This window comes from Dicentrarchus labrax, unplaced genomic scaffold (genome assembly GCF_905237075.1).
Source record: "Dicentrarchus labrax unplaced genomic scaffold, dlabrax2021, whole genome shotgun sequence".
In the NCBI taxonomy this organism is placed as follows: Eukaryota; Metazoa; Chordata; class Actinopteri; family Moronidae; genus Dicentrarchus; species Dicentrarchus labrax.
Window position 1 is genome coordinate 2,046,299 of NW_026136712.1, and position 20,039 is coordinate 2,066,337.

General features: G+C 39.7%; 1 protein-coding gene and 1 long non-coding RNA gene across 2 annotated transcripts in view; one reads left to right on the forward strand and one right to left on the reverse strand.

Moving 5' to 3' along the window:
- Positions 1–6,914, forward strand: part of rbfox3a (RNA binding fox-1 homolog 3a) — a 289,238-nt gene extending 282,324 nt beyond the window's left edge. The window contains exon 13 of the mRNA XM_051416824.1: positions 6,458–6,914. Within this exon, the coding sequence (XP_051272784.1) occupies positions 6,458–6,460 (3 nt within the window). The 3' untranslated portion in view covers positions 6,461–6,914. The remainder of the gene's footprint in view (positions 1–6,457) is intronic.
- LOC127372936 (uncharacterized) overlaps positions 2,235–20,039 on the reverse strand; it is a 42,820-nt gene continuing 25,015 nt past the window's right edge. The window contains exon 2 of the long non-coding RNA XR_007886761.1: positions 2,235–2,419. This is a non-coding gene — a long non-coding RNA (uncharacterized LOC127372936). The remainder of the gene's footprint in view (positions 2,420–20,039) is intronic.

A 20,039-nucleotide genomic window follows, 5' to 3' on the forward strand; every position in this document is an offset into this window, starting at 1 on the left:
TAACTTAATTAGCTTTAATCTTGGCATGGGTTTGTTGGCAGAAAAAATTATAATGCCAACCTTGTCCTTAAAACTCTAGTGTACAACCTTAGAGACAACATGAATAATTCAAATGATTTAAATATTGGTGGCAAAATGGTTGCAGCAAAGCTTAACACTTTTAATTTTACATTAGAAGCTTGTAAAGATATGCACTCTGACACACAGAAAATGCTTATATATTCTATAGAGTAGAAGGTAATTTCAGTGGTAATGGGATATCAACTGCTTTTCATAACCATTGATGTAAATAGAAATCTGGTGTTTGTGTTTTCTTTCATCCATCGCTCTTCCATGCACTTTACAATTTTTAAATGTATGTTTGTCTTAAGGTTCTAAAAGTCATTTGCCAGTATTTGTGTATCATAGAAAGAAGTGTAATAGCGTAGTATTTATTAGTCTATTATTTATAGTGATATTAACATTAGGTTCTTATACTAGAGAAGAAACAAATATATATGAAAAGAAAAAAATGTTCTTCCTTTTGTATGGTTATATATCAGTGGTTAGGGGTTAGACAACGGCAACATTTTATATGACAAGAAAAAGGCTTTAACTGGTGTTTTTGGTTGGATCAAATTCAATATCTTTCTATGTGTTTGTGGTCACATTACTGTGTGAGGTGTGTTTTGTTAAGCCATAGGCCTACTACTGTCTATAGCAATGTTTCCTAAGTAACCTCTATGTCTCCCAGCTCACACAGACACTTTATTTATCTGCTGCCCCTCTGTTTGTTTGAGCTTGTTTCTGTTGGGGAAATTGAGAGCACAAGTTTAAACGACTGTCAGTCTGTTTCTTGGTTTTATGACATCACTAAAACACAGAGCCCGTGCTGAGGGATGAAGCAGCCGTCCAGACAGCAGTATTTAAGTTGCCATTAATGTTAAGCAAAGATAGTACAGTGAGTGTCACTGACATCCAATAAGTTTCTGTTTTTCCTCTATCATCCCAAAAACAAGTAAAAATCTTTCGTAAAATGACAAATTTAAATATTGCCTCAAATTCCTTCCATGTTTTACCAATCAGGTAGCATCATTAGCTCCTGTTTTCATGTTCCACAGAGCAGGCCCACTGTCCCCCCTGTGTTAATGGCAGTTGTTTTGGGGGTTGTGCAGAGCTTTCAGCTTTGAGTTTAAGGCAGTTCCTATCACAGTCTTAGTTCTTTGGCAATTGACATGATGAAAGTCTATGTTTCACATGGCTGGGTACTAGGCAGCAATTCAATGATTGCCAGTTTAATTGCCTCTGTTAATGCAGTCATTTGTAAGATGGCACCATGGGCCACCATCCAAATACAAAATGGTTGACTCTGGATTTTTATTTCTCCCTTTCTCTTTTTTTGTCTCAACACTGACAGACAAGGGGTGGACATGATTGTTGGCTTGATGCACAGGACCAACGTCTTGTAACTGAGTGGAAGGTGTGCGCATTGGCTCCCTTGCCCTATGGATAGCATTAACACTCTCCACTGTGGAGGTCCACAGAGATGTTTACGTGTATCTTGCAGAATGATAATTTCAGTTTACGGCAATTTGGCAATCACTGCCTTTAAAGGTTGGGTCTTTCATTCTGGAGAAAAATTGATGATTTAGTCTTATTCCTAGGCAAACCAAAGTGCTGGTATTTGACGGTATTTCCAGGCTGCAAAATGGAGGAAGCTATCTGTGCTAGAGAATAAAGAAAGAAAAAAGGGCTGCAGCATGGTCTGCAGTCATCCTGAGTGGGCAGTTAAACACAGCTCTTGCATGAACAGTGTGACGTATTGTCCATTTACCAACTAAACTAGCTGGGCCTGTAGTTAGCCGCCACGTCACCAAGCGTCATTCACCACCTCTTTCACACCGACGAGTGCCACTTTCTGTGGCTTAAAACCCTTCTAAATGACAGCCCTTCACAGCCTTCCATCAAGCTAATTAATTCAGAATTTATTTCTATATTTCTATATCACATTGAACACAAATGTATATACATATACTGTACATATTGGGGCTGTCACATTTTTCAAAAATCCAGTTGGAACGAACCATTTAGTGTCATTGAGGAAGTTCTGGCAGCTAAGGGGGGGGTGCGTAGGAGTTAGCATAGATGCTGCTAGCTGCTAGTATTTCTAAATGGAAAGAAGAGCAAAGAACGACAATGACTCTCTTCTCCCGACTGGCTTCAGTCAGAGTGTGGCTACGTTATATTCAATTCAATTCAATTCAATTCAATTTTATTTGTATAGCGCCAATTCATAACAGAAGTTATCTCAGGACACTTTTCAAATAGAGCAGGTCTAGACCGAACTCCCCAACATCAACCACATAGACCCAACAGTACCACCATGAGCAAGCACTTGGCGACAAGGGCAAGGAAAAACTGCCTGTTAAAAGGCAGAAACCTAGGACAGATCCTCCGGCTCTAGGTGGGTGGTCGTCTGTCTCGACCAGTTGGCAGTTATATGGTTTGTTGATCTGATCTTTTTTGAAAGTGCCTGCCCTTTTCCAAACAGTTTTCAACATCAGCTTCCCAGTTGATTCTACGTAAGTCTTGGAGCGCAGTCAGGTTAGACAGCTGTTTGTACAGAGGGGACAGACGCACACTGCTTTACAGGTGCTTTGGTGTCGCGATTGTCCGCTCAGGACGGCTTTGCTCCATGCTTTGCTTGCTAGTGTACTCCATTTTTCGTAGTAAGCAACATGACATTATTAGCTTAGTTTACTGAATAATAGGATAATAGGGCATGCCATAGGTCAGTCTGATGGTGGAGTTCCCTCTGATGGATCACAAGGCAAACTCCTTCAAATGGTCTGGTGTGTTTATAGACTTCAAACAGGTCATTACACCTCAAACATTAACTGCGTTCAAACAAATGATCAACTGTTGAATAAAAAGTGACAACCCTAGTACATATACATGTCTGTGTAGTTTTGGTTGCAGCGTAGTGATCCATTCAGTGTACATCCAGAGTCTGCTCGTGTTGTAAATGACTGTGGCTCCAGTGGAAAGCCACACAGACCTCTGTGGGATTGTGGGTGACAGAGCCCAAGTCAAAAGACTTATGAACAGAGCATAGCTTCTACTATCAAAGGAGCCACAGGGGAGCCAATTTAAAGGCCACATATTTTTCATAAAGCCATAGTAGGACTCATCACAGCAATGTTCCGAGCAGAAGCAGAGTTGAGGTGCAGATGTGAGAAAGAACCGCATAAGCAAGTTCATTTCATTGTCCGTTTAATACAGACTCTTTTTTTCTTTTGACAGCTTTTTAAATGTGTGCTCTCCTTTTGTTTCAAAGTCATGGGTTTACATGTTAAGGGATTTTTAGAGATAAATGTTTTATATGAAAAAATAACCAAATGCTGTGTAGTTCTAGTTTAAACACGTGCTGTGTGTGATTTTCATTTGTTTTTTTTGTATATGATCTGATGTATCTAATTATTTGGTAAGTGGTTTATTCTGAGTATTTGCTAAATCTTTAAGAACTTTCTGTGTTGTTTTCTTCTGTATTTGACTCAAATTTTCTCTGAAATACTAACATGCCAGTATCTGATGAATATGTACTAGGCTGCGTATTTATGTTGGGCCATACAAGAACCTTCCTGTTGGCCCTGCAGTATCAATGAATGCAACACTGGTTTATTTTTGTTTCACTGTCTGTATTATGCAAATACATATATCATATTTAACTGTTTGTCCTCAAATCTCAATATACTTTGTCCTTAAAGAGACACCTGTCAGGTTCATGCTCGTCTGTTCTTTTCGAGGATCCTCACACAAACAGTCAGCTCGAGGTTATCGGGCTCTGGCTCACGACTGATGAGTCTGCTTCAACTCTCCCCTCATTCTTTCTTTGAGGAGTCAGAGCAGATGTGGTAGTTTCAAATGTCATGCATGCACTTCAACTCGCAGGTGTAGAGCAGCGAGGGGAAGCCTGTAGGGAAGGGAAGGGTACAGTGGATGGTTGTAGGGGGAGGGTGGTGGTGGGGGCACAGGCTTCTCAACCCATTAACTTCAGCGGGACGTATTTGCCCAAAGTGATTAATATATTTGTCACCTCGGCTCAGCTCTCGGCTGGGCTCTCTGCATCCTCCGCGGTATCAGAGTGTGTACCTCGGCCCCAACCCCACCTTTCTGCTCAGCCCCTGCTGCTTCCCCCCCCCCAATCTCACCTTCCCTCCGTTTCCCTCCAAGGCGCCATCTCTGCAGCCGCCCTGGTTTAAAAGGCATGTGGGAGGGTGTAGGGCTGTTAAGTTGAGACGAGAGGACGCCGTTATTGGCTGTGATTGGCGACTCGGCGCCGCAGCTGCACAGGTTGTGTCTCCCGCTCCGTAGGGGCAGGGCCCAGCAACTACAAAGCGATGCTGAAATTAAAGTCGGCCTCTTCTGTTCTCGCCTCTGAAGTCCCAACCCCCCCCGAAACGCACACACACACACACACACACACACACACACACACACACACACATCCTTCCATCGCCTCAACAACTCATCTCCCAGAATTAAAGGGTCTGTCAAGATGAGAGCCTCCCAGGACATAGCCAGCCTCAGTCTCCTCTCCTCCCCTTCTTTCTTCCCGATATTGCTGGAGTGTGATGTACTTTGTTTCTCATACCCTCGCTGTGGAAAATCAGGATTGTCTTGTACAAAAAAAACCCACACACTTGGTGCTGCTAAGCCTCTAAGATGGTCAGCAGTAATATTTGTAGTGAGGGTTTGACTGAGATGGTTTTCCAAGGCTGATCCTGTTACTCCTGATTGAATTTGAAGTTGCAGTTTAGTGTTAAACCATGTTTAGTAATTTAGTAACCAATTAGTAAAAATAAATGTGTTTTTAAATTCTAGTTAAGATTCCGTAGTTTGGAAAGATACCAAACAGCAGGCTGAGTGAACTGGTGGGAAATATTCATAAAATATGAAGTCTTTCATTTTACTCGGCATAAAAGTCTCGTGACCATTCTCAACTGCATCCATCTGCAGTTGGTCTAAAAATATCTGACTCACTGGGTTTAACAGCTCCTCTTTGCTGACTAATAACATTTTCTAAATGAGCCAGATAAATCTCACAGCCAATAAATCCAGTTATTTTGGTCATGCAGCTCCAATTAAGTGTTAGAATATGTACTTACAGATTATATTTGTGATACTGTCAAACAGTGTGGAATAGGTCTCAACCTTAAACAGGTAGAAGTGCTACAGCACCTCCAGCTATAGCACAACACAATAGATAAGAAAATACACATTAAATAAAAACAGAATAGAAACATACAAGCAATAAAATTAGAATAAAAGATACATGTACAGCTTTTTATATACAGATCTGATTGATTTTGTCGTCTGTTATTTCCTTAAATTATTTGGACTACTAAATATGTTCCACACACTATTATAATCATGAACTGGATTATTAAGTAATTAATCTTCAGAATATCAGTAAATGCAGATAAGACACAGTGGGCTGTCATTTAACTCCAATGTAATCCATCCTCATCAGGTGGCATAGGCTATGTTCACACAGCAGTCACAGGTGAGCGAAAATCCAATTATTTTGCTCATATGTAACTCTTTTTCAGATTTTTTCTTGACAGTGTAAACAGCACAAATCACATGGTATCTGAATAGGGACATTTCATATGTGGTCCAAATCAGATACAGGTCTGATTTGTTGCAGTGTGACTTTAAAAGTCCACATTTAAAAAACAGATATGAGCAATAAATCAGAACTGAGCGCTAAGGTTTGCATTGTGAACACAGTGTAAAGAGTGAGAAAGTCTGCATAAGGAAGACCAGGGTTTGCGTCCTGTGTGAAACCAAAAGTAATTTAAAGTTTTATTTTCTTAATGTTACATACTGGATGTGACTTGCGTTATGTAACATACTTATTTTAACCCAAATCATGATCTTTATTAAACATAACCAAGAAGTTATGTTGCCTAAACCTAACCAATCTGCAATAAAGGAAAGAAATAAATACAGAATTGCACTGTTTTATATTATCGCACTGATTGAACAAGATCTCATTCTTAACCAATGGACAAAGAAATCAGCCTAAGCTCCTGTGTTAAACCCTGCTGCTGACTGTTGAAGATGGCAGAATATCACAGCTGTGTACACAATTGTTTTGATACTGTATGTACAGTGTAATCTAATGATGTTTCACAAGAAAATCTGACTCTGCCAAAATAAATGTCTCCTCGTTGCTCAGTGATTGAATACTATTTGTTCAGTGAATGCTAAAATTGCTTGATAATGATGGTGCAGCTGTTTTGATGTCATTATGGTAGACAATGTGTATATAATAACCCTTCTGCTTTTTACTTCTTTTTACTGTGAAAATGAAAGTAGACAGCATTTTTTGTGTTCTTTTACAATGTATAGAAGAAAATTCACCATATAGTTGAATGCCTCACACTGACTTGCTTGTTCTCTCTTTTTTTAGTAAATAAAATAAAGACTAGAGGGATGAGTACAGATGGACATCAACAAAAAAAAAAAGAGAAGAACAACGTGGACAGAAGGACACTAAAAAAGATCAACTAAAACAAAAAGCAGATTTGTAATGGAGCCCTTCTATCAGGAATGGAATGGAACGGACGGATGGACGGATGGACGGAGGATTTTTGCGGGCCTGCTCTGTGGCCCAGGCCCGAACCATTGAGCCTGTAGTCAAAGGGGGGCGGGGGAGCCTGCTGGCTCTGACCCCTGAAAAACAAGCCTTGCCGAGTGGAAGAGACCAATTAGAGAGGTCACCATAAAAACATTTTATTTTTGTAAACTTTTTTAAGTTTATGATTTCCAAAAAGAGCAAACACTAATGTACGTATATACATATTATATATTATATGTGTGTAATATAGTAAGTATGTTTAAAAAAAAAAGGAGAGAGAACTTGGGGGGGGGGGTGTTCTGTGTCTTTGCAATTTAGAAGAGGGAGGTGAGGTGAGGAGAAGCCAGCATCCCCCCCTGTCTTCTGACTGTGTCCCACCACGCCCCACGCTCCTCATCCTCTGCTGGATGGGACAGGGGCGTTGTGGGGGGTCTTGGTGTGTGTGTGGGTGTGTGTGTGGGTGTGTGGAATGGGGGGGGAGGGGCTGGTCCAGCAGACATGTCACTATGTGATTAAGGAGATATGGAGTAGTCTTCAGATAGCTTTTCCAGCCTGTCTTCCACTAACGGACTGCAGTAGTGTAGCTGTTACTTTGGCTAGTTTAGTCTGCATTTTGTAGATTCACAAAAATAAATAAGCGTAGGAAAAAATAAGTATCCAGACATTGGCCTGTGCAAATAGAGATAAGAGAGGATGGAAATGATAATTTGACGAGTGCACGAGCTCGGCTGAAGACCACGTGAGAGCTGAAGGGGGACAGTAGGAGGTCATGTCTGCTGGAGGCCTGGCAGCCCCTGACATCACTACCAAACATGTCATTGTAGTGTTGTGGTTTGAGGTGGCTGTGCTGTGTAGTGAACTGCTTTTGTACATCGTGTTGGGTATGGGGGGCGAGGGGTGGGAGGGGTGGGTGGAACAGGCAGTCTGAGGGATTGTACAAATTAGAAACATGGGAGCTGTCTGCTTCGAAGCGTCACGGGAAACTCTCCCATCCATCTTTGAACACAGCCCTTGGCTCCCGCCGCCGAGGAGGGATGGTGGGGTGGAGGGGAGGGGAGGGGGGATGGGGGGCCCTATATGAAGTTGAAACAAAGGGTCACAAGCAAACAAAGTTTTACTAAGAGTCTCTTTAAACCTTTCTATTTATATGGATCTCTACTTTAGTGACATCCTTCTATATTTAAACGTTGTACTAATAACATGCTGTCAGGCATGGTCGGAGAGTCAATTGTAGCCATTTACTAATGTTGTATTTATTGTATTACCAGTAAGAAGAAAAAAAACATTTATATATGAATATAGATATATCTATTTGTGATCTGCAACTCTTGGACATAAGTTTGCCTTTGGTTTTCAACTTTCATGCAGGATTCAATGCACTGTCGACGTATGATGAGGTTTCTACTTGTGTGACGTTTTATTCTGTTGACGTTCATTTGGTTTCCCTTCAGTTCAGCTACTGAATGTAACTTCCAGAAACTTTTTAGGTAGATGTTGTTGTTTTCTATATACTTAAAAAAGAAACATACAGTACTCTGTAAATGATATACATGTGTAAATGATATAGCAAAAATGTTTCTGATAATATGCTGGACTTCTTCTTCTGCTGACCCAGATAGACTGTAATGCCATGGCCAAAAAAAAAAAGAAAGAGCAAGAAAAGGAGACAAAAAAGAAGTAAAGATGAGGGAAGCATTTAAAAGGAACAGCAGTGCCCTGCAGCCAGTGGGGGAGCCAGTGGGAGAGACAGAGATGTGTAATCATTACAGGATCAGTCAGAATTTTTCTCAGCCAGGCTTTTCAAATTTGATAAGAACAAGGAGACGGGGAGCAGCCCGTCCTGTGTGAGAGACAAAGACGGAGGGAGGAGGGGAGAGATAAAAAGATTTTTTTGAAATATTGATTTTTCTCCCAGTTTTTTTTTCTTTACTCCTTGTCTCTTCGTTCTCTCTTTGTCTTTCTCCCTTGAATCTTAGCATTATTAAGGTGCTGTGGGTGAGTGCAATGTGGGGGGTGAGGAAGAGGAGGAGAAAGAGGAAAAAGGGGTCATGAGGAGGATGGGGTACAGTCTCCTTTTTGGTACATGGGGTGGACAAAATAAAGGAAACTTCTGGTGGTATATTATGATAATGACATTACATCCCGAAGAAACCTGTTTATTAGTAGTATTATTGCATTATTATTAGGTTATCAATAATGGCATTTTTTACATTTTTATTTTGCTGAAGCAGCAAATGAATACGCTTCTATATCTGTAATAACTTTGTATTGTGCAAATGAACTTAACTAAATTATTATTTGACAATAGTGTCAAATACAGTAACATAAACATGAAAAACAGGGGAAACATTATATAAAGGGTTTTAGGATTATTAAACACTTCAATACCAAATCACTAATTCTGTCAGCTCCAGATTCATTAACCCTTTAGTGGTGTACCTGACATGGGCCGTGAACAGATACAGACTTGTGTAAAAGTTCACATGAGCTGCTCTGGCCCTAATTGGCATAATGATTAGTCAAATGAGTTGGGGTTTTTTTGCCCTTTACCCTTTTTAGACCTGACACTGCCTCCTTTGTTTGTGAGGCTAAAACAATGACCTGACTGGCTGAATGTAGCTCAGATGAAAGCAGCACACTGGTGCTGAACAAGGCAACCTTCATGACAGCTTTTTTTTTTGTTCAATGAAACATTTTCATTCTCAGTTGACAATTTATATTTCAATTGATTCTTTTTCTGACTTCCTGGTTGTCTTGCTGACCATTTGATTACTGACTGTGTAGTTCTGATTCAGTTCTGCCGCTGTTCCTTTGAAGTTCCTTTGATATGTTGTGTTTCCATTATTTTGTCCACCTCCTGTAGAGCACAGTGTGTAATGGTGAAATTGAAGCGACCTGAGGTCTTCTTGGGTTGGTGACCGACATTCTGGAGGCCTTGTTGATCTGAGGCCGAGGGCTGGGAGCACCTGCCACGAATTTAGAAAGCCCAACTGTTCAATCTCCTCCTCCTCCTCTTGTTCTTTTTCGCCCTCGTCCAGGCCCGCTTCCCAGATGAGCGAGCGCTAAGTTCTCTTGTGTTTCAGTGAAATAGATTTTGCTTCTGTGTGAAAGGATCCAGTGATACCTCCCATGTTGCTGCATTTATTTCTCTCTCAGTCGTTCAAAGTGCATGTGGCACAGTGGACAGGACGGCGGGCTCACGCAGTACATGACCGTTCTCTGGATGGATGTCTCAAAGCTACTTCAAAGACTGAGACTACGCGATTGTGTGTGGGTGCATCCGGTGGACTGAATTTTTTTCAAATGTCTGCCCACCACCAACCCTCGGCAAACCACTGCTGAGCTGTTTAACTGGGATAAGAGACACAGACTGGGACTTTACGGAAAACAAACACAAAAAAAAACTAATGAAAAACAACTAACGATGTCAATCTTAGCAGAGATCCAGGTATCCTCAGATCTCTGCCATGTTCTTCTCATTCTGAACTTTTCTGTTCTTTCTGTTGTTGGTTAAAGAATTTTGTCCTGTTTACATGTACTGTAAATGCTGTCCATCCATTACTGGTTGGAGAGATTAAAAAAAAAGAGGTGTGAAGCAGCTTTCATTCTAGCTCTGGTATTCTCTATGGCTGATTACTGTAACCCTGAGAAAACCCTTCTGTTCAAGCTAGCATGTCCTTCCTTACCTTGATCCCATAGTCCTTCCATCCCCTTTCCCTCCAGAAAACCCTGCCTGTAGGTAGAACATACCCATTCCATTAGCAAAGCCCCCACTCTTTCCACCTGCTCTATAGTACATATATGAAAAATCCTTGAGCTTCCTACCAAAACCTACGTGGGTCTTCTGCAAAACGTTCCCTATTTCTTTATAATGTGTATACCTCAGATGCAAGCCCTAAAGCAGCTATTATTCTATGAAATCTCCTGGCAACCAGACCTCGTTCCGCCCCCCTAAATGTAGCCCAGCTAGAGCCCAACTACAATCCATAAGCCAAAACCACACCTACCTCCCCTGGTAACCCACTGACCTCCACCATAAAGGCCACAGTATACTTTCTGCAGAGAGAAACTAAAGGACAATTCTACCCACACCAGCCCTACTTATGCATTATTTTGCAGTCGGTCTGAAGCAGCATAGCAGCATTTGTTTGCAACAAGTTGAATTTTGTTTTAATGAGCCGAGATTGTCTTACAACCATGAAATCTGTTTCAAACTGCTCTAATGTATGAAATCTGATGTGAAGTGAAGGTCCTGCTTTGTGTAACAGCACTACAAATGTTTTGGGGTTTTTTGTCACAAAGTTGGTTAGGGTTACAGTACATTATTTAACTTAAATTTACTTTTAAATGTTGTCCACAATTGTACATGCAGTAATAAAAAGATGTTTGTTTTTTTATTTCACATGAGAGCAGGCTCAGTGAGCACAAATGTAAGTACTATGCACCACATATAAAAAATGTACACTATTTTACACTATGTAAAGTTCACCCGTGCAATCAACTACTGAGGAAAGTGGACACAAGTGGAAAGAGAGAAGGTTCACCTATGTTAAACTTGGCATCAAGACCTTGTGGGACGTTACAGACCGCAAAAATTCCATTCAAGTTAACTGAACTTGATGCAAAACGTTGTTGTCATAATGTAGACGGCCCATTCCCACTCCCAACCTGTCAAATATGGCAGCTTGGTCAGTGGCCCTATGCTTCAAACTGTGACGCTGTGGTACCCCTTTAGCGACATTTCTGGACACATCCATGTTGTGTAATGTGCTGTTGAAGTCAGGTGACATAGTATAAATAACGCTAAAGTCTACGTTTGGAGTTGGATGAATAGGTGAAACAAACACAAGACTTCCACCCAGGACACCGCTGTTCATGTCCCATGTGAAAGCAAAAGTCAGCATTGACTTCTTTTTAACGTGCGCTTCATTCTTCTACATTACACTCTGCGTCGTTTCATACCTATTTAAACCCAAACCACAACTTTTCCTAAACCTAACCTTTACATGTAAAGTCAAACCAGGCATTGCATGTTTATTACTGCAAACTTGGCCAGGGAGCCCTGCACGTGCAGCGCCACAAAGTCATTTGAAGTGTAGGGCCACTGACCAAGCAAAAAAAACAAAGACCGTATCCCATGTGAAACAAAAATAAACAAATTTATTTCAGTAACGTATGCAAGTTACGTTGCATATTTATTGTTGCTAATCTGACCACAGAGCCCTGTGTGTCCATACAAAAGGGATACTTATAGCATCCTATTTTGAAGCAGAGGGCCACTGACCGAGCAGGAATGAGAAAGTGCTTGGTTTAACAAACACTGACTGCTGATAGGAGACAGGACACAAACCATGGTCTCTGGTGTTCAGAACCTTTCACCCCGACCTCCCCCATATGACTGTACTCCCTAAAGAAGGATAACAGTTTCACGCTACTTCTGCCGTTGCTACTTCCTTAGGTTTTTTTTATTTTCATGCACCCCCCCCAAACTGGTGTGGAGTGTAAATAATTGTACAATAGAAAGCTGTCGTGAAATAACTACAAATTGTAAGTGGCAGTGTGTTCTGTTGTGTTTTTATTTCAGCAATTTTTGACTTTTGCTGTAAGTATACTGTTGCCTTCACAACATCAATGTCACTCCCCATACCCCAAGCCCTGTCCTATGCAGATCCCCAAAGCACAAAGGTTTGAATGGTGACTAGTGAGTAAAATAGAAAGTTAAAGATGAATTTCCTTCCATTCTGTTTGTATTTGTCTGTCTGTTTTTGGTCTGTTTATCTGTTTGAGGCTTCAATGTGCTTTTGTATTCCTTCTGTACAGATCCTCCCTTTCTCTCTGTCAATAGCAGAACCTTGTATTACTGTATATTAGAACAACAAAAAGACTCTTCATGTGTGGCTGTGGCTTCACTTAACCTGTGCAATCAAAACCGTTCCTGTTCAGCACCTGTACCGTACTGGGTTTGGTTGTTTTTGTATTTTCTTTTTCCTGGTTTTTATTTCTGTATGCTCCCAATGTGCTTCAAAGAAACAATACTATTTATTACAATACTGGTACGTTATTATCACAGTTATTATTACAATTATTACTACCATGATTACTATGAATAAACATTTCTTTCCTCAGTAACTCCTGTTAATGCAGTCAATGCACTTAAAGTGGTTTCATTATCTACAGAAACAAGTCTACTTACGCACACATAATACACAGTGATGGGTTAAAGACAAAGTTAAAGTTACCAAAAGATAGATTGCAGGGACAGAAGCAAAAGGTAATCTTTTTTTGGATTGCTTATAAATCTGTTCAAAACACTGAAGCACTTCTGCTATGAAAATACTATATAATAGAGATTAGATTATGATTAGCCACAGTGTCACTTAAAATTCATTTGACTACATTATTTGGATTTTCATTTGGTTCTTCTGAAAGTGAAAAAAAGTGAAAACAGACTAAACTATTATTAGATAGTAATACACCGTGTGTGGGAATGTTTAACTATACTGGTGGGGTCCACAAGTTTAAAGGTGTAGGGTTAGGCACTTAGTTGTGATGGTTAAGGTAAGGATAAGGGCCTAGGGAATGCAATATGTCAAAGACAGGTCCCCACAAACGCAGCAACACGAGGGTGTGTGCATGTGTCTTATGTCCCTGCATGCTCTATGATTTACAGATAAATAGCTCCTTCTAGTGGTATGTGCACTCTTGTCCCACACTTTCTTCTGAGTAGCGTTATTATAGTTTTGTATTTTTTAAGTTTTTATTTTTATATTGTTTTCAGTTTCAGTTAGTTCCCAGACTGGGTTTGCTCGTTTCAGTTTAGTTTTTATTTTTGAAAATGTTTAGTTTTAGTTTTAGTTTAGTTTTTATTAGTTTCAGTCTTAGTTTTAGTTTTTTTATTATAATATCAGGATATTTGTGGGAATAGGTTTTACTCACAGTCAGGCAGACATCCTAGTCTCAGTAAATGTATGCACCAATGCCTCCTCATGCTTATTGTGTTGACACATTTGACCAAATTGACAAAAACTAAAGCCAAAGACATTTCCTAGTCTTTCTAGTGTTTCTATTTATTGAAGTTAACTAAAATGTTTTTCACACCTAGTTTTAGTTTTTAGTTTAGTTTTAGTTACATGTAATTACCTTGCTTCTGAGTGAATTTCACAGTGAACACCCAAACTGCTGTCCAGGCACCAACAGGGGTCCTTGAGTGGGTTATAGTCCCCAGCAAAAGGAGGGAGAATCTTTGGAAGTTTGTTGGCCATTTTTATTGACTGTAATTCACAGTGATGCTAGTTTGATTATTGACTATAAAAACTTTACTGTCTTCAAACCTAAAAATAAAACTTCCTGATTAAATAAAGATTAATAAACTTAAAAATGAAAAATGATTCAATAGTGCAGCGTTACTGCCATTTTTGTTGTTTTTGTTAATTACTTTGTAAGGGTAAGTTTCATTTCAGTACCTCCTTCTACTAATCACCTGCACTCTCCCCCCTCCTGCCTCCTGGGTCTGTGATCCTGTTAACTAGCGACTTTCTGCCAAATAAAGTTGCTAGTTAGTCAACATATTTGGCTGAAAGTCTGTTAAACAACCAGTGTGTAGGATCTACGGTGGCCATTAAACCCTGGAATGCACAAAAGCCCCTATCTAGAGCCACTGTTTGGTCTGTCACTTCTGAGCTACTGTAGAAACATGACGGTTCAACATGGCGGACTCCATGGAAGGCGTCCATAGATAAAAACAGCTAAAAAAAACTCACCTATTCCTATATTCAGGTGATTTTACACTAATGAAAACATACCTATGAATATCGTATACCTTTAACACACTATGGCGAATTGTTATAATTAGCAAGCTCTCTGCTGGTTTTTCTACTCAGGGGTTGTGCAGTGTTTCATTATTACGGTTATCACGACAGTCCTACTCCTTACTACAAAATCCTCTCAAATTGGGGATCTGTGGTCTAATGTGCATCCATTGTGGGGGTCCTTGACATGAAAAAGTTAGGACCCCCTGTTTTAGACTCATTATCTTGGGGTTTTGACCATAAAAAATACTATTAATAATACTATTTGTTATACTACATGATGGAGAAGCATCAAGGTAAGGAAACTCAAATAGAACAGATGAACATTTGATACTCTTTTATTGTCTGATCAGGGAGGTTGAAAGGGTGTTAAAATAATCAGATAATATTAATATTGAATGAATGTGATTGTATTTTTAAATATAGACCTAATACATTAGTACTAGTTGTGTATGGATAGTTTTTGCTGGAGTTAAAAGGCAATTAGTCCCAAGCTGATCAGTAAAATAGAATTAATGTACAGTATTTCACAATGTGAACTAGGTTTTTACAGATTATTTTCTACTTGACTCTAAATTGATATTGAATGTGGTTTCTTCAAAATACCACAATATTTTAATTTCTGACCACTCTCCGACTTCATTGGTTCTTGACCTTAATCATAAAAAGCAGCAGTATACCTGGCGTCTTCACCCATCACTGCTTTCTTTTTTTTTTAAAAGTTATTATTTTGGCCTTTATTTGATAGAGACAGCTGAGGATGGACAGGAGGGGCAGGTAGGGAGGGTGGGGGTGACACGCAGCAGGGGGCTGCAGGTCAGATTCGAACCCTGGGTCGCTGTAGCAACTCCGTGCATGGGTCACCAGCTCTACCAACTGAGCTAACCATGTGCCCCAATCAATGCTTTCTGATGCTTAATTTTGTCAATACATATCTACTAAGAAGCGTAATGCCAACTCAGAAGTCACAGACTCCACTTTATGGGAAACTTTCAAAGTTGTGATTCGGGGGGTCACATCATTTCTTTTGAATCTTCACTGAAAAAGGAAAGGCGAAAACGGCTGTTAGAAATTGAAACTGAACTATCATAACTGGAACTTGCCTACAGGACTTCCTCCAGCCCTCCCACCTTACAAAATATTCTTAAACTAAAATATGAATATGATACCATCCTATCCGGCCAGGTATGTGACCAATTGTTTAAGATCAGACAGAAACATTTTGAGTTAGGGGATAAGCCCCATAAATTACTGGCTCGACAGTTAAGAGGCTTACAAGCTAGTAGAGCCATACACAAAATTAAATCAAAATCTGAGTAACTTGTTGTTGATCCTAAGTGTATAAAGGTTTTTTTTTTTTGTCCTATTGCATTGTTGAACTCAGACATGAAAATTTTTACAAAGTTATTAGCAAATAGGGTAAATAAATCATCATGATCATCGATCATTCATGCTGATCAAACTGGCTTTGTCCCCAATAGGTTCTTTTTAATGTCAGGCAATTAATGAATATAATGTATCATGGGTATAGTAGGGGTTTAAGGTAGGGCTGCTCGATTATGGAAAAAATCATAATCATGATTATTTGGGTCAAAATTGAAATCACGATTATTCAAACGATTATGTTTTTAAACTTCAGAAACATGCTGCATTTATTGGGCATTTGTCAAAAACACTTTGCAAGGAAGTCCTCAGTTACACTTTCCTTTCCCCATAAACATTTGTAAGTCTCTTTTTTACATTGACAGTCATAGTGCACTCTTGCAATCTCTACAAAAAGTTAAATTAAATTAAATAACACACAAAAGAGAAGCCATAGAAAAACAATTTGTGTTCTCAAATTGTAGTGCACTGCCACAACATTTGAAATTACCCAGTGTTTCCTTTGTGTTGATTTTGGAGCGGCGGCCCGCCGCTGTTAAATTTCTGCCGCCACGGTATCAGAAATGGGGCAGACGCACAATGTAGTCACGGTTGCCTTTTAAATGATCCTGCCGACATAATGCACCCCCGCTGGCTGCCGCTCACATTGCAATTTAACAACAAGTAGAACTATTCAGAGGTTATTGGGGCTGTCCAGTTTAACTCCACATACTGTTGTGTTGATGGAGCTTATTGTCAAAACGTTCGCCTTCTTCCAAGTCGACTATTAAACTAACAGCTCCACCAAAAACGTCACCGTGGTGGGTCCGTTTTAATTCAACAACGTTCAACTTGTCAGTTCTCAGCTCAACGTCCTGATATCAAACATCTGGAAACATTAAAACGGTAAATATATTTGTTTGTGTTGCAGCAAAGTGTCAGTTCTGTTTCATACGTAAAATGTTTGCCGGCGTGACGGGACGGGGGGGTGTTCGGACGGGCCTGCCCCTACTGCAAAAAAAAATCCTAGAGGGAACACTGATTACCTGTTACTGTAACGCGTTACCTGTTCCAACGAAAACAATGTGACTGACTCATGTGCAGTGCATGCTCTGGGGGCAGGACGGAAATACGCATGCGCGAAATACGCAGACTGTTGTTGTGTCCCAATTCAGGGGCTGCATCCCTGAATTGAGCTTTTTTCTATACAACGTTGCACAACAGAAAATGAAAAGAAAATCGTTTCCCCCCAATTTTATTAGTTTTGAGATCGTTTGGCCCCAAAATCATAATCATGATCAAATTTCGATTAATTGAGCAGCCTTAGTTTAAGGGTGGCTGCCCCCTGCCTAGATGCAGAAAAGGCATTTGACCAAGTGGAATGGGCCTATATGGGCCCATTTAAAATTACGGATAGACTGAAGTATCTTGGAGTAGTTCCGCCAAAAGACCCTAAGCTAATTTTTAAGTTGAATTTTCTTGAGAAAGTGGAAAAACTGAGAAGGGACATTGAAAAATGGAGGACCCTTCCTCTTTCTATGGTGGGTCGAATAAATGCCATCAAAATGGTCTCCCTGCTGAGGTTCTTGTATCTCTTTCAAAATGTACCCATTTTTTTGGCACGTTCTTTTTTCAAATCTTTGGATTCGATAGTTATGCCTTTTATTTAGGGCTTCAAAGCTCCTAGAATTTCAAAAACTCATTTACATAAATCAGCATTAATGGGAGGGTTTGGATTACCAAATTTCCTGCATTATTATTGGGCAGCAAATGCTAGAGCCCTTGTCTATTGGCAGGCGGGTTACAAGATGGAAGTATCTGCTGACACTCCCCCCTGGGTTGCCATCGAAGTGAGTGGTGTCAAGAACAGTTCTCTTCCAGCACTTCTTTTCTCAGCACCCAGACCCCCTGAGACTAAGGTGGATAACATGATAGTTTTTAATTGTTTAAAAATATGGCGGCAAATTAGAAAGCGTTGCAGGTTGCCAAACACGTCTATTCATGCCCCAATATATTGCAATCATGCATTCTCCCCATTGCTTTCGGATGGGTCCTTCAACATTTGGAGGTTAAAAGGTTTAGTTACTTTGAAAGATTTGTATATTAACAGTTTGCCACATTTACTCAACTAAAAAACAAGTTTTCTCTTCCACAACACATTTTTTCCGATATTTGCAGTTTAGGAATTATGTCCGTCAATGTATGCCTAATTTTGAGTCTCTCCTGGAAGGTAAAATGATTTATAAGCTTTTGTTGGGTCCGCCTGAATCCAAAAAATTGGTCTTAGGCTTTGTAAATATATTTTCTGAACAAGTGGTTTATGCCACGCACTCTTTGAAAAAATCCTGGGAGGAGGAGCTGGGAGTGCAGATTGGCGATGATGTTTGGAAGGAGGGCCTTGGTAGGACCCGATCTTGTTCTATTACTGCCAGGCACCAGTTAATCCAATTTAAGGTGATGCACAGGCTTCATTATTCAAAAACCAAATTGCACAGAATCTTTCCTACCATTTCCTCTCTATGTGACTGATGTAAATCTGCAGAGGGCTCTCTGACCCATCTTTTTTGGACAGGTCCAAAACTGTATAATTTTTGGTGTGACATATTTTAGGGTTTTCTGATGTGTACGACTGTGTGTTTGAACCTGTCCCGGAGATTGCATTATTTGGGATTTCTCCTTCGCTATTTAAACACAATGTTTTGGTAAAGAGCACAATTATGTATGGAATGGTAATTGTAAAGAAAGTGATTTTAAGACTCTGGAAGTCAGATACTGTGCCTCAGTTTAAGACTTGGTTGAGTGAGCTCACTGGACAATCTTAATAAGTTCTCGGATATATGGCAGCCATTTCTGGCTCACCTTGCTAAATATGACACTGACCCTGACCAGCAAGGAAGTTCATAGAGTGCCATCCACCTCTCATTGTTTACAATTTGTGCTAAAATGTTAATCCTAGTGATGCAGCAGTGTACTTAATTATTCTTTTTAAATATGCCCTGTGTTTTTCTTCTTTTGGTTTTTTTGCTTGTTTGTTTGTCTTGCTCTTTGTTACTTGTTTTTTGTGTATCCTGTTAGATACAAAAATGTAATAAAGATATTATTTTAAAAAAACTAGGTTTTTACTGAGCCTGTCATCTTGCTTATATGTACACAGTGTTTTTTAATTCACAAAAGAAATTAAAACTATCCTAATTATCATTCTCACCATTATATGTATTTTATTTGCTTCTTTTGTCTTGAAATGATCAGCTAGTATAAACATAAGCGTACTTGTTGCTCATTGATCTAATTAAAGCTGACTAAACACCATATTAGTACAACAGCAGCATGTATATGGAGTGCAGGCTGCTGGTTTGGAATATAGAGCACTTTTAGATTCCATTTTAAGGACTGCATGGGACTGGGTGATACAGCAGTTTCCTTCATCCTTTTTGAACAAATCACAATTCTGTAGTTTTCTAAATCATGAAAAAACTGGTTATGATACTTCATATTTGATGCTTATTATTGTAGATCGTAGAGCCTAAAGAGAGGGCGGAAGTTGACAAAGGATTAACTAGCTGGAGACAGCCATCCTGGCCTCTACCTGTGAAGGTGTGCTTTACTTGTAGCCTTTATGGATTAAATGTGGGCTAAATGAGCACATAAGTGGGGCCTGAGAACTCTACAATAGGTGGTACCCATGTTAGATAACATGGTTTATAAGCACACATGGGCTATGGGTTTCATGTGGGTGAGGAGAATTTGGCTAGTGGATCCCTTTTAATAATAAGTGTTTAACTGTTCCAGTGAAGTCAATATGCTGATAAACCTGATTCATCACAGGAGAATTTTATTTGAGTTAATAAAAATATATTAATTATATTAAACCAAATGTAAGGTACAATGCATGTCAACTGTTTTTTGGTAATTTGGTTAACCGATCAGTTTTTACTGCCAATGGGTGAACAGGTTGCAACATGACTTATTAAGTTATTAAGATTATTATTATGCGGCCATGGTAGTAAGGAAATTTTGCTTTCTTGTAGTTCTTAAATGTTGATGTGGCCCTGCTACAAGATGGCCCCAAGCCAATTTGAGTTTGTGACCCCTGCTCTCGGAGGATATGTTAGTTGGCTAGTGTTAGTTAGTAAAATGACTTCCCCAGCTAACGTGATCCATGATACTAAGTTGATATGAAGTATTATGGCCAGCGGTGTTGATTGTAGCCAAGGAACTGTTCATTATTTATCAGAGGGGAGGGG